At 54.7% G+C, this 13407-nt stretch overlaps 1 protein-coding gene across 3 annotated transcripts; it reads right to left on the bottom strand.

Moving 5' to 3' along the window:
• Positions 1-2406: 2406 nt before the first annotated feature.
• On the bottom strand, positions 2407-13320 carry LOC106989389 (lymphocyte antigen 6 family member K). 3 transcript variants are annotated; one of them, XM_053208314.1, is made up of 4 exons: positions 13016-13320; positions 12155-12259; positions 10918-10970; positions 2407-2669 (listed from the first exon to the last, which is right to left on the bottom strand). In XM_053208314.1, exons 1-4 carry the CDS (start codon positions 13089-13091, stop codon positions 2466-2468), a joined length of 438 nt encoding a protein of 145 aa, XP_053064289.1. In that variant the 5' UTR covers positions 13092-13320; the 3' UTR covers positions 2407-2465. The 3 variants fall into 3 exon arrangements, with proteins under 3 accessions (XP_053064289.1, XP_014943365.1, XP_014943364.1); XM_015087879.3 differs by lacking the exon at positions 2407-2669 and adding an exon at positions 10614-10815 and having other exon boundaries at positions 13016-13306; XM_015087878.3 differs by lacking the exon at positions 2407-2669 and having other exon boundaries at positions 10614-10970; positions 13016-13290.
• Between the last annotated feature and the right edge of the window lie 87 nt (positions 13321-13407).

The raw sequence follows: 13407 nt of genomic DNA, 5'->3' as shown, positions 1-13407 counted from the left end.
TCTCCCTCTCTCTGACCCTCCCCTGTTCATGCTCTGTCTCTCTCTGTCTCAAAAATAAATAAAAAACATTAAAAAAAAATAAAATAAAATTCGGCTCCCCTACCACACTCGCAGCCTTTTAAGCACTCAGCGGCCACCTAGGGCAAGGGACTGGTGGCATCTTAACTGGCCCCGCGTGGAGTGCGGTGCCCAGCAAAGTCTGAGAAGTGTGTCTTTGGATCACAAAAGTTTTCCTCGTCCCGTTTCCCCAACTCCACGCAAACCAACAATATTTAGGTTATCTGGACTTCTCAGGGAAAGTGGTTCGTCTGCCTGAAAACCAGACGTGTCTCGTAAGTTCCACTTGTCTAAGTGGCCCCGTGGGGATGACCACAACCCCGTCTCCCTCCGTTTGCCATAGAGAAGAGCCCAGAGCCAGCCGTGGGACTCTGACAGAGACAGGAGCCAGCACTGACCTACCACAGAACGTTCTACCCGGTCCCGCCTGCTTTCTCTGCTCCTTCCGAAGCACCGCACGCACCTCCCGTGCACCTGACGAGACCAGGAGCTTCCCAGCAGGAGGGCACCGGAGCTGACCTAACCATGTCCTTTTTCTATAAAGTGTCCTGAAGAGAAGGGAGGTGTCTGACTTGGCTTTTACCCTTGTGGCAAGTTTGAAATACTCATTTGCCCGTGCTTTCATTTCCTTACCTGCAGGATGGGATGTGAGTCGGGGCTCCGTCGGTTAAGCGGCCGACTTCGGCTCGGGTCATGATTTCGCGGTCCGTGGGTTCGAGCCCGGCATCGGGCTCTGTGCCAACAGCTCGGAGCCTGGAGCCTGCTTTGGACCCCGTGTCTCCCTCTCTCTCTGCCCCTCTCCCACTCCCACTCTGTCTCCCCCTCTCTCTCTCTCTCAAAAATAAAAATAAACATTCAAAATAAAATTAAAAAAAAAGATGGGGGCGTGAGTGAGGAATGAGAGCTCACCACATATCATTCTTTCCTTCACTCATTCATTCATCATCATCATCATCACCTGCCACAGAGAAGCCACTGCCTTTCCACCCCTCAGGGGTCCGCCGTAAGGGTTCCCCACAAAAAGCTCTGGGTTTTTCTGGATGGTGTGACAAAGCCTGTGCCATTTGGGGGAATATTATACACATGGAACGCTGTCATATGAAGGGAGGCTTGACTTCTTCTCACTTGGCCTGACTCCCTCGGGTTTCGTTCAGGCTGTTGCCCGTGTCACTAGTTGGTCCCTTTGATTGCTGAGAAGTGTTCCACGGCGTGGACGGAGCACGGCCGGTGTCCGCGCTCGCCCGCCCAAAGGCATCTAGGTTGTTTCCAGCCCTGACTGTTTTGTACGAGGCTGCGGGGGTGTTTGCACGGGCACATGTCTTCATCGCCGGGAGAAGCGCCCTCGAGCGACAGCTGGGCCATGCGGAGCTTGCGTGTTCGGCGTTAGAAGAAGCTGCCGGACCGTGTTCCTTTGTGACTGACCGCTCGACATCCTCGCCAGCCGCGTGTGGGCAGCCCAGTTTCTCTGCGTCCTCACCGGCATGTGGTGTGGTCTCTATTTTTTTATTGTGGCCTTTCTGACAGGTGACATCTCATTGTGACTAACGCTCAATTCGCATTTCCACTACGGACTGTGATGCTGAGCATCTTTTTTTTTTAAATGTTTATTCATTTTTGAGAGAGAGAGAGAGAGAGAGAGAGAGAGAGAGAGAGACAGCATGAGCGGGGGAGGGGCAGAGAGAGAGGGAGACACAGAATCCGAAGCAGGCTCCAGGCTCTGAGCTGTCGGCACAGAGCCCGATGCGGGGCTCGAACCCACAAGCCTTTGAGCCGTGAGATCATGACCTGGGCCAAAGTCGGACGCCCAACCAACTGAGCCACCCGGGCACCCCCAGATGCCCCAGATGTTGAGCACCTCTGAGTGCTTGTTGGTGAAATGTCTGTTCGTGTGTTCTGGTCCATTTTCTAATTGCATTTTCATCTTTCGAATGCAGAGTTTTGAGAGTTCTCTAGACTTCTTTGTAGGATTCTGTGGCCTGCAGAGACGGCCTCCACCTCTGTACCTCATCTTCCCATCGTCTTCACAGGGTCTTTAGCAAAGCAAAACATTTTAATTGTGGGGAAGTCCAATTTATCCATTGTTCCTGCCACGGGTTGTGCCTTAGTGTCAAGCTGCGAGCACTTGGCCGGGGCCCTGGAAGGTATCCTTTCCCAAATCTTTCTAATGTTTGTAGGATCAGTGGACATACCATCGTTTTCATTCCCGATATGGACCATGTGGGGCCGTGTGCTGACAGCTCGGAGCCTGGAGCCTGCCTCGGATTCTGTGTCTCCCTCTGTCTCTGCCCCTCCCTACTTGTGCACTCTCTCTCAAAAATAAATTAACATTAAAAACTTTTTTTAATTAAAAAAAAGGAGGGCTTATTTGAGAATAGCAAAAAATTGCAATCCAGGACAAGCAAGCTAGGTCAAAAGCATTGGAAGGCTCTTTTATGGAGGAAAGGGGGAGCTGCGGATGGGGGGGGGGGCTCCCCAAAACAGAAGTCCATTGGACTAAACTGGATGCCTAGTGGCTGCTCATTGGCTGGGTCGTTCGTGAGGGAACCTTCTGTCTCGCCTGGCGGAGTGAAGCTATATCCGCCTGCAAGGTGTGGGTTCCTCTGCTGGATAATCTGCAGTGGAGGAGGAGGGGGAGGTGGTGAGCGAGCACTCCAAGCTGGCCTTCCCCCCCACCCCCCCCCGCCCCCGCATTCTAAATAAAGTTTTCCTTTTTCCACTTTCACATAATGTACACATTGAATTTAATATAAATATGTTCTAACTTCCATCGTGATTTCTTTCTTTCTTTCTTTCTTTCTTTCTTTCTTTCTTTCTTTCTTTCATCTTAGGATATTTAGAAATTTACTGCTTCATTTCCAAAGACTTGGGGATATTTTGATTTTCGTTATTAGTTTTCGTTACTCAATTTCACTATGGTGGAAAACCCACTCAAGATGGTTTCAATCCCCTGAAATTGTTGAGAATTGCTGAACACCCAACACAGGGGACAAAAACTTGGTAAACATTTCATGTCCACTTGAAAAACAAACTTTTCAGCTGTTGGATGCAGGGCTCCCTATGGCATTCCACTGAGGTTGTTAATCCTGATGTTCAGAGGGTCTCTCTATTAATTTGCTGGCTTGTTTTATCATACACGGGGAGAAGCCCTGAAATCTACCACCACATCTTTTCTTTCTGTTACTGTTCGCTTCAGAGATGTTGAGGCCATGTGAACGGATGCCTACAAATTTAGAGTTCTGGCGGCCCGTTGGAGCCGCCCTTCCCAGTTGGGAAAAGCTCTCCATTATAACAATGCTTCTTGGGTTGGCATCACCTCGGACTCTAGAAGCTCTACCAGCCTTTCTTTGTTTACTGTTCGCACCGTGTGCCAATTACTAAAAACAGCTCAGCCCCAGGAGCTCCCAAACGCGCCCCACCCCCCGCCCCGGCCCCGCGCGCCCGGCTTCCCCTCCCCGGTGTCGCCATGCGAGGCTCCGCCGCTAGGGGCGCCGGACGCGGCAGGCTCCTGCCGATGCACTTCCGGCTTGCTCTTCGCGACTTCCGGTTCAGTGGCTTCCGGGTTGGGGGGGGGGCGCTGTTTCGCTTGGTGGAGGCCTCTTCTCCGCCACTGCCGTCCTGTTTTGCCGTTCTTCTGGCGACGCGACTAGTGTAATCGCGCCCCCCCCTCCGAGACCCCAGCCAGAGACACCCCTCACGGGGTGTGGGCCTGGCCCGGCCCCAGATTCGGCCCTTCCCCGGGAATCTTTGTAGGAGCTCCATAGGGCCACCCACTCCCTGGAGCTTTTAATTTGTATTCACCCCAACTTCACTGTAACTCCAGCGCTAGGAGTGGAAGCTCCCCCGCCTAATCGTGTTTCCCTCCTGTAGGGGTTGGCGTCCTGAAGGCCAATCTGGCAGCTTGTTTTCATAGGATCTTTTATATACTTAAACGTTGGCAGCGGGGGTCTTTTGTAAAAATTGTATGAACTTCGTCTAAATTCTATCGAGACCTCTAACCTGTTGGTAAATTATGCAAAAACCAAATTAAACACGTCAGCTTTTGTCACTTCCCTCCCGCCGTTTATGCCATTTGTATCCAGTTGTCTCTGTCTTATTTTCTTTAACCTTCCAAAGAAGGAATTATTGCCGCGCCGTCTCATCAAAGGTTGCTCTGATTTATCCACGTGTCTGAGTCCTCTCGTGTTGCTTCAACAAAACGAAGACGGAGTGGCTCGAACAACAGAGATTTGTTTCTCACAGATCTGGAGGCTGGAGTCTGAGGTCACGGTGCCAGCAAATTCGAGTTCTGGTGGCAGGGAGACAGCGGTCTGCTGTCTTCTCTTCTAAGGATGCTAATGCTTTTGGCTCAGGGCCCCACCTCATGTAGCCTTAATTACTTCCTTAATCCAAGTAGAGTCACATTTGACATGAGGATGTCAATGTATAAATTTTCCAGGCACGAACGTCAGTCCACAGCACCACATATTAATATCATTCTTTGTTGATGATTCTACCTTTGTGTCAGGTATTATTATCACACCACCACCACCCTGCCCCTTAAAGAATGTTTCTTGCTGGGGCGCCTGGGTGACTCAGTCGGTTGAGCGTCTGACTTCAGCTCAGGTCATGATCTCACAGTCTGTGAGTTCGAGCCCCGCGTCAGGCTCTGTGCTGACAGATCAGAGCCTGGAGCCTGTTTCAGATTCTGTGTCTCCCTCTCTCTCTGCCCCTCCCCTGCTCATGCTCTGTCTCTCTCTGTCTCAAAAATAAATTTTAAAAAAAAACATTAAAAAAATTTAAAAAAAAGAGAATGTTTCTTGGGAGTTCCTTTAGTAATGATTGATCAGTGGTGAACCATTTCAGGATTGTTGTTGTTGTTGTTTTATCATAAAATATCTTTGGGGTGCCTGGATGGCTCAGTCGATTAAGCGTCCACCTTCGACTCGGTCATGATCTCACAGTCAGTGAGTTCAAGCCCCGAGTCGGGCTCTGTGCTGATGGCTCGGAGCCTGCTTCGGATTCTGTGTCTCCCTCACTCACTGCCCCTCCCTCGATCACGCTCTGTCTCTCTCTCTCAAAAAGGAATAAATGTTTAAAAAAATTTTAAAAACCAGAAAATATCTTTAACTATTCAACTCCACACTAATTTCTAGTTATTTTCTTTGAGGTAATAATGCCTCATCTTCTGTCTTCCATACTGAAGTTGGGGTCTACATAAGTGGAATTGCTCTTCTTTTCTGGGCCTATCTTTTCTCCCTGGCAGCTTTTAATACTTCACCGTGGCTTTGAAATCCTGAAATTTTACCCTGAATGTGTCTCAGTGCAGATCCGTTGGGATCGATTGCAGTATGTCTCTGTTACATCACTGTTGAAAACTCACCTGTTCCTCTTTCTTTGAATATTGCCGGTGTCCCGTTCTCTATGACCCTTTCTTGAGATCTGCCTACTTCTGTATTAGACAGTCTCCTCTTTCCCACATCTTCTAGGCTTTTCTTTGTATCTTTGATCTCCATCTCTGGACTGCATTGTGATCATTTGTTAGCTGATTTCCACTTGTTGATTCTGTCTTCATTATATGTGATCTGTTGTTGATCCCTCAAGGTTTTGTATTCTGTGGTTAGATTTCTCATTTCTAGAAGTTCTCTTTAGTTTCTTTCTTTCCTCCTTCCTTCTCTTTCTCATGTGTGTGTGTGAGGCCCACTGATGTTTTTTCCCTGTATCTTGTTCTTTCCTCATGTTTTTTAATGCTTTTATAGCTTTTTTTTTAATGCTCTTTTGTATCTTTAAGCAAATTTGTATTATGGTCTAGATTATACCCAGTGTTTGGTGGGCTACTTTGACCTATTTTTTCTTGGTTTTTGTGTGTGTGTTTTTGGTAACTTTTGATATTTTAGCAGATAATGATGAGGTAACACCTGGGAGATTCTTTTTTTTTTCTTTAATGTTTTATTATTTTTGAGAGAGACAGAGTGTGTGTGTGTGTGTGTGTGTGTGTGTGTGAGCAGGGGAGGGGCAGAGAGAGATGGGGACAGAGGATCCAAAGCAGGCTCTGGACTGACAGCATTGAGCCAATGAGGGGATTGAACTCACGAAATGCAACATCATGACCTGAGCCAAAGTCGGATGCTCAACCAATGGAGCCACCCAGGCACCCCCACCTAAGAGATCCTATGGCTCCTGAGTTGAGGGCCGTTGACCTTCAAAATAAAAGTTTAAAAATGGGCATATTCAGAGTATTGCAACTCAAGATACAGCAAAACCACAGGAGAGTCCCATAAACGAAGGGGAAGGAATGTTATTTTATGGTGAAGAAGGAGGAAGTGGGTGGGTTGTTCTGAAGGAGGGTCCACCAGAGAACAGCAGGGATTCAGAGGATGCTCATGGGCTGAGTTGCAGGGATGGTGGGTTTCTTGTAGGAGCCGCAGTGGCCACCTTTTCCTGCTGGGCCGGAACTGATGATTCCCTCCCATCGAGGATGTTTCTGTCGGGACCGTAACTGAAACTTCTTCACCTGCAGTAGTGGGGCATAACTGCATATTAGCGAGGTTTCCTTGATTAATTTTCAGAGGGTATATGCCTTTGGGGAGCATCTTCCTTTGTTTTCCAGCTCTCTACAGGGTAAAAACAATCTATTACTGCTGAACATATCTTTCTTGTATTGGACTTTGCTGGAATAAACCAGTAGTGGAAATATAAACCCCAAAGTCGTAAGAGAGTCTCTAATTCTGAGGAGAAACTTCTCTTTATATGTTTTTCTCCATGCAGACCCAATACTGACACACACGCGATTTCTTGTGCAGAGCGGATCTGTTTTCCTAGTTCTATAGTTCCTTTGGGGTATCTCTCCTCTGAAGCTCCTCATTTGAGTCCTATCTTCCGGAGACCCAGTGCCTCGTCTCCTCCCTGACATGTGGCTCTAGGGTGACTCGAGAGAAGCGCGTAATCTGAAGGCAGCTGCCGGCTTCAGGACTTGTTGATTATATATTTTCATGATCCAGATTCTTTTTCCTCTCCTCTTTCTTCCTTAATTTTGCCACTGAAATGTTCAGATTGGCAGGGCATACGCTTGAAAAGCATTTAAAATATTTCTGAGTCAACATTTTAAAGTGTCTTACAATGGGAGGGACAGGGGCATCTGGATGGCTCCGTCGGTTAAACGTACAACTTCAGCTCATGGTCTCAGGGCCTGTGGGTTCGAACCCCGCCTCCAGCTCTGTGCTGGCAGCTCGGAGCCTGGAGCCTGCTTCGAATTCTGTGTCTCCCTCTCTCTCTGCCCCTCCCCCAGTCATGCTCTGACTCTCTCTCTCTCAAACTAAAAAAACATTAAATTTTTTTTTATACTGGGAGAAATTTAACCTAAATACGGAGGCATAGTGCCAGGTAAAAACATTTCTATACTGCTTGTTTTTCTCCTTTTACTACATGGCTAAGCCCTCTACTTCAACGTCTGATTGTGATCATGAGAGTGCAGTGTATGTGCTTACCGTGGATCTGAGTGTACATGGAAACACGTCCAATGTGCCACCATTAAGTATGATATTTGTATTAGGTTTGGGGTAGGTTACTGTTATTAAATTTTTGAAATTTCATATTTTATGTTAAAAATACTAAGGGAGCGGTGATGACCATATGGCTATTACTGTTCATTCTCGAATTATAGCAATAGACATCTTTGTGTAAGATTGAGACATTCTTACATTTCTGGGGAAAACTGTACTTGCGCGGAACCTATCCTTACTTCATTCACTTGGGTTTAGCAGCTAATGATATTTTTTGTTCACCATTTGTTGGCCTCCAGCTTTCCTGGACCAGTTTTGTCTCGTGGTCGTATCCGTTCGGTAAAGGGAATGAGCTGGTAGGCGCTATCTAAGTGCTTGGGACAGAATGACACTTGAGACAGACGGACGTGCTTGTTCAAAGAGCAGAGACCTCAGAGGGCCTGTGGGTTCAGGGATGTGCCAGCAGCTCCGTGGGCATCAGGGGAGGCGGCCCCGGCCGTGTCCGCAGCGCAAGTTCTGGAGTCCACAATCCCCAGCTCCTCCCGTGAGCCTCTGTGTGACCCGTGGCATCCGGCCACCGCAGGACGGGGACTGGCAGCTTGTGGAGCTTCAGAGGCTCGTTCCCCTTGGAAGAGCACTGCCTAGACTCCACGGGGACCCTCGGCGTCGCCTTCGTGTGTGTTTGCAGAGCCTACGCACAGGTGCTGGATTTTCCACGCAGGCGCATCTGGGCGCGTATACATTTGCCAGCGGGACAGCGGCACTGATGCACCGGCCCCCAGGCGCAGCCGCACTCAGCGGGGGGACCTGCGGGCCCAGGGGCTCTCCGCCGAGCGCGCCTCCCTGTGACCACACAGTCTGGGCCGCGGACCTCTGCACGCCCTTCACGTGAACAAGAAACGACACCCGTCCCCCTCGTTGCAGCCACCGTGCTTGGGGGCTCCGTGTCGCCTACATCACACGCGTTCTCGGGCCCGGCGGCCCCCGCAGCAGAGCCATTTGGTGACCACCCGTCCCCTCCCCGTGATGTGAGCCGTCACCTCTTCCCCGTGCCCGTGGCCCCTTCCCCTCGTGCTCCGCCTCCGATCACGGCCAATACACGGCTCTGCGCCTGCACGCGGTCGCCACCGCCTGGCCCTGGGCCGCTCACTTTGCTTCGCCCTCCTCCTTTATCCGGCGGGTGTCCACGGGGCATTACTCAGCCGCTCTCCTGAGACCACCCGCACTTTGCTCGGCCGAGCCCTGGCGGATTAGTTCCCACCCACGTGTCACCCGGCCACCCGCGCGCGCGGCCCTCCCTCCTCTAGGGGGAGGGCTCCCGGGGAAACCCACCAGCAGGCGCTTCCGGGTCTCAGCCACCACCCCGCGTGTTCCCGCCTCTTCAGGCCTCCCATCCTGGCTCCGACGCCCTCCTGTTTACCTTCTGACCCTAGCACCTGTGTTGACCCTCGACCTCTTTTTCTGAGCAACCTGTGCATCGCCTCCCTTCCGCACTTTCCCAGACGAGTATCTACCAACTGGGGACAATATATCCCCAACTCACCGTCCCCCCTCCCCCTCCGTCCTCCCCCTGTCCCCTCCTCTTCCTCTCCACTCCTCCCCCTCTCCCTCCGCCCCTCCCCCTCCCCCCCACCTCCTCCAACCCCTCCCCCCCACCTCCTCCTCCCCCTCCTCCTCCCCCACTTCCCTCTCCTCCCCCTCCTCCAAGAGCTTCATGCCTCACCCACCTGCACCATCAGGTCAGTGAAAGCTGTCCCCATCAGCTCACCAAACCCGCGACAGTTCCAGCGGAAGAGCTTCTCCAGACGCCCACTTCTGGGCTCCCTGCTGTCTTACAAGGCATGTCCCTGGCCTGTCTCCGTCAGGTGGCCGGGCCAGGTCCTGCGTGGGGGGGACATCCCGCCTGTCTTGCTCTTTGTGGGGAGGCGCCCACTTTTGCCTCCCCTTACAGAACAGGGGCCCCCAGCTCCAGTCCCAGGCTGTGAGTTCGGGGCAGCTGGGGGACGCTGTTCCTGAGGACGAGCGTGATCGGCAGGACGCGAGCGAGCACACAGCCTGTGCCGGGGAAAGGGACGTGCACACGGTAGGAGGTGACAGACGCTGTTTGAAATCCTCTCCACTCCTGGAGTTGCGGGTCAACCCTCGGGGGGCCCCCCTCGGCACCGGCCCCCAGGATGCATTTAGGCCTCTGCCGTGGAGGGTTCAGACGTGACAGAGACGGGCCTCGTCCGTGCCTCAGGGATGGCCCAGAAACCATCCACGGCCTGCACCATGCTGCCTCCTTCTGGGGCCACGGAGACTCTTTCTGGAAGGTTCCCAGGGTGCCGCGCCCAGCCGTGTCCCTGGGTCAGCCGTGTCAGAGCAGGTGGGGAACGGGCGAGGAGAGGAAGGTGCAGGAGGGAGGTGCTCAGTGCAGCCCCCACAGGGAGTCAACAGGGTCAGGAGAAGAAAGCCCTAGTCTTCTGCAGACGGGGAGTGTGACCCTCACGCCTCTTTGGCGGCTGCAGCTCAGCTGAGAAATGAAAAGAGGACCCTGCTCCCTCTCCCTGGCCGAGGCTCACGTGTTGGTCGAAGGCATGTGGGCGAACCTGTGAGCCCAGGCACCTGTGCCAGTCGCTGGGCGAAGTCCCAGTTCATCCACAGGATCCCTGATGTGGGAGGAGCTGAGGCGGAGCAGCCATGGTGCCGCCCCCGTCACAGGAGGGCCCTCCCTGGGACCACATCCCCGCACCCCGTGCCCTGCCCAGGAGCCCTTCCCTGCTGGCGTCTCCCGCCCACTGCATCCTGTCTTCCCACCAACCCTGATCCTGCAAAGGCCGGGAGCCTCCGAGTGCTTCCCTTGCCGGGTGACCCTCAGGCCCCCCAGCAGTGCTGAAACCCTCGGAGACGGACAGAAGGAGAGAGCGTCGGCCACGAACAGTTACAAGGCTTCCGTTAAGAGACGAACACTAGTACTCGAGACCTCCCCCCCCCCCCCCCCCGCCAGGGCCGGACTTGCTCAAAAGGGAGCTGCGGGCTGGGCCGACAGGATTTGGTCCCCCCACCTGTTCTCCGGCCCCTCGAGAGGCAGACCACGCGTTAACCAGCGGAAAACAGGCTTAATGCTGAGGTTCCCAGCACCTGCGGCGGGTCCGGGTCATCCGTGCCGCGCTCCCAAGGCACCGCCCGAGGCCCCTCACACAGAGGACAGAGTCAGGAAGGCGGCCAGCCAGGCCCCGCTGCTCCTCAAGCGGCTTGCTCGTCCGCCTTCTCTGAATTCCGGCTCGCGGATGTTCGGCTCCTGCGTATTGCACAAGAACCCCGAACAGCAGTGCGCGTACAGGAAGGGCATAGGCTCGACGAGGACAAAGGACTTGAGTCCCGGAGCAAACGGAGCACTTACTGGACAATACCTGGAGCACTGCTTCGAAACATAGAAGAAACGCGGATAGATTCCTGACAGGAAGTGAAGAGGAGAAAGGCACCATGTGAACTGAGAGCAGCGACACCAAAGCGCTTCGGGCCTGTGCCCGTCCCATCCCGACCTTCCGGTGCCCCCGCTCAGAGGCCACGGTTGAAGAGGCCCCTCGTCTACAGGGCGGTCGGGAGCCACCGCCCAGGACGGGGTCCGGCCTTTGTGTTCACGGCTGCCTCTGGGGGCGGGGGTGGCTTGCGTGCAGTGTGACCACGAGATGCTCCCCCCCCGCCCCGCCCCACGCCACCCCTCCCCGGCTGGCCTGTCCACGAGCAGGGGGAGCCCGGGTCTGGGGCTCTCCGTCCGGGGATGTACAGGCTCCCAGGCCTCACCGCTCACCACCAGGTCGCTCTGGACTTTGTAACCACGGGACAGGCAGGGGAGCAAGGGGCTCTTGCCCATCCTGGCCACTGCCCGGGGCTCAGCGCCGGCCTCTCCTTGGGCCGGCGCTGTCACCGCGAGCCTGCTGTACACGGCCCGGCTCCGCCCCGGCCGCGGGGTCACGCTGCTGGCTTCGCCTCATCTGTGGTTCACGGTGACAATCGCTTTTCCCTACGAGGTGATGACGTTCACGCGGGGCTGGCGCGAGTCCCAAGCACCCCCTCGGCACCCCGCGTGTTTCCGGGAACGCGGACCCGCCGGTAGGGGCTGACACTCTGCCTCCGAGCGAGCGCCGCGCGCCGGGCGCTGCTGGGCCTCCGCACTCCCCTTCGGGGGCTTCATGCGGCCTGGAGCTCCCGGGTGACATACGCGAGACAGAGAGGTGGTCTCCACCCCTCCTAAAGCACACAACACTCCTTCCAGAACACAGCGTAAGCCCCGCCCCTCATTACGTACACCTCTTGTAACAGCACTTCTGGTGGGGCGGTTGACATGAAGGCTTTCGTCGTTCATTCAACATGAATACAGATAACCCTATGCTTTTCTTCCCGCACCCCAATATTCCATCGCGTCCAGTCCTGGCGCCCCACCCTCCGTCGGCACGGCTCTCACGCAAGCTGGCCTGTCACCTGCCTGTGTTCTGACGTCTCAGGACTTTCCTCCGTTTCTCTTGAACGAACGTGATTACATTAGTTACTCCCTGTTGAGAAAACCCAGACAGACCCCAACTGCTGAAAGGATTGACCGACTTTCCTGTGAACCCGGGATGCACGGAGATACTCACTCACGGCAACGGAAGTACGAAAGTGAAAATCCCTAGGACAGTTGGATGGATTTGTGCAACCGAAACTATTCTCTATCTCGCAGACGTGACACTTCAGGGTTGCAGCTGAAAGGGGAAGAAAACCAGAGTGAAAGACCACCGCTCTCCAGGCCTATCGGATGAGCACCGCCCCTTCCCCCATCTCTCCCTCCTCCAGGGAGCACAAAACCACGGGTCCGAGTCCTTGTATTCTCCCCTGGGCCGCCCTCACCCTACCTCTCACACACACACACTCACCCACACACACAGGCACGCACGCGCACACGCGGCACCTCAAGTTCAATGGCTCAAGACATTTGCAATCTGCCTTCCAGGGCCCTTCCCACTCACCTTCCCCACTCCTCCCTCCCCCGCCCCAGGCCCTGCATCCCCTCCCCTGGGTGTGGCCCGCTGCCTGGTCTGCATTAGGGCAGGACTCGCTCCCCGCTCCCTGGGGACAAGCCGGTCACCCTTCTGCGGCTGCTCCAGTTCTCTGACACAGCCCTGGATGGTCCTGTGAGGGCCGGGCCACGCGTGGCGCCCAGCCTGATGTCTCCCAGGAAGGCAGGGACACTGAGGGGACAGCACGGTGCTGGGGAATAAGCCAGGATTCCGGCCACTCCTGCCGGCCCTCGACAGGGGAGCCCAAATCAAGAGGCTCCCCCATCGGGTGTCCAAATACAGAGGCTGCCCTCCTGACGCTCTCTCGCTCCCTGACCCCTGTGCCTGCCACCGCCCTGGGGCCCCCGCCGGGTCCAGACATGGGTGGCCACCCCGTGTCTGCAGAGGCATTCTGGCCCGCTTCCTTCTCCCAGCCCAGGGGGTTGAGGGGCCCACACTTACCTTGTTTTCCAGACACGGTGACGTTTGTCTCCACCCGCGGCAGGCCCGTGACCAGGAGCAGAGCAAAGAGAATCATCGTTTCCGTGGTGCCTGGCCCTGGACACGGGGAGTGAGGCCACGCGGTCAGCTCTGTGGCTCCGGGGTCAGATCCGGCCGCCTGGGAGTCCACCCCGTGGGCCCAGGGAAGGCAGGGCGCTCCCTTGACGAGTGTGGACGGCTACTGGCCATTCCCTAGTCCTGTGACCCAGTTTAGGCCCAAGCATACACGCCCACCAGATCCCAGTTCTGGCACTGTCACCCTTTGCTCCCACCCCAGCCCTCCAGGTCGGTCTCCTGAACCCACCCTGCGCGGGCCCCACCCCACCCTTGACAGCAAAACATGCCAGGGGTGG

Source organism: Acinonyx jubatus, chromosome F2, assembly GCF_027475565.1.
Source record: "Acinonyx jubatus isolate Ajub_Pintada_27869175 chromosome F2, VMU_Ajub_asm_v1.0, whole genome shotgun sequence".
Lineage (NCBI taxonomy): Eukaryota > Metazoa > Chordata > Mammalia > Carnivora > Felidae > Acinonyx > Acinonyx jubatus.
The sequence above is the reverse complement of the archived record's forward strand: the minus strand, read 5'-3'. Positions and strand labels throughout refer to the sequence as shown.

Coding starts and splice junctions, on each gene's coding strand:
- LOC106989389 (XM_015087878.3), bottom strand. CDS start 13,091: ATGATTCTCTTTGCTCTGCTCCTGGTCACGGGCCTGCCGCGGGTGGAG. Junction 12,260..13,015: donor CACCGTGTCTGGAAAACAAG/GTAAGTGTGGGC, acceptor TTCCCCTTTCAG/CTGCAACCCTGAAGTGTCAC. Junction 10,971..12,154: donor TCGTACTTCCGTTGCCGTGA/GTGAGTATCTCC, acceptor ACTTCCTGTCAG/GAATCTATCCGCGTTTCTTC.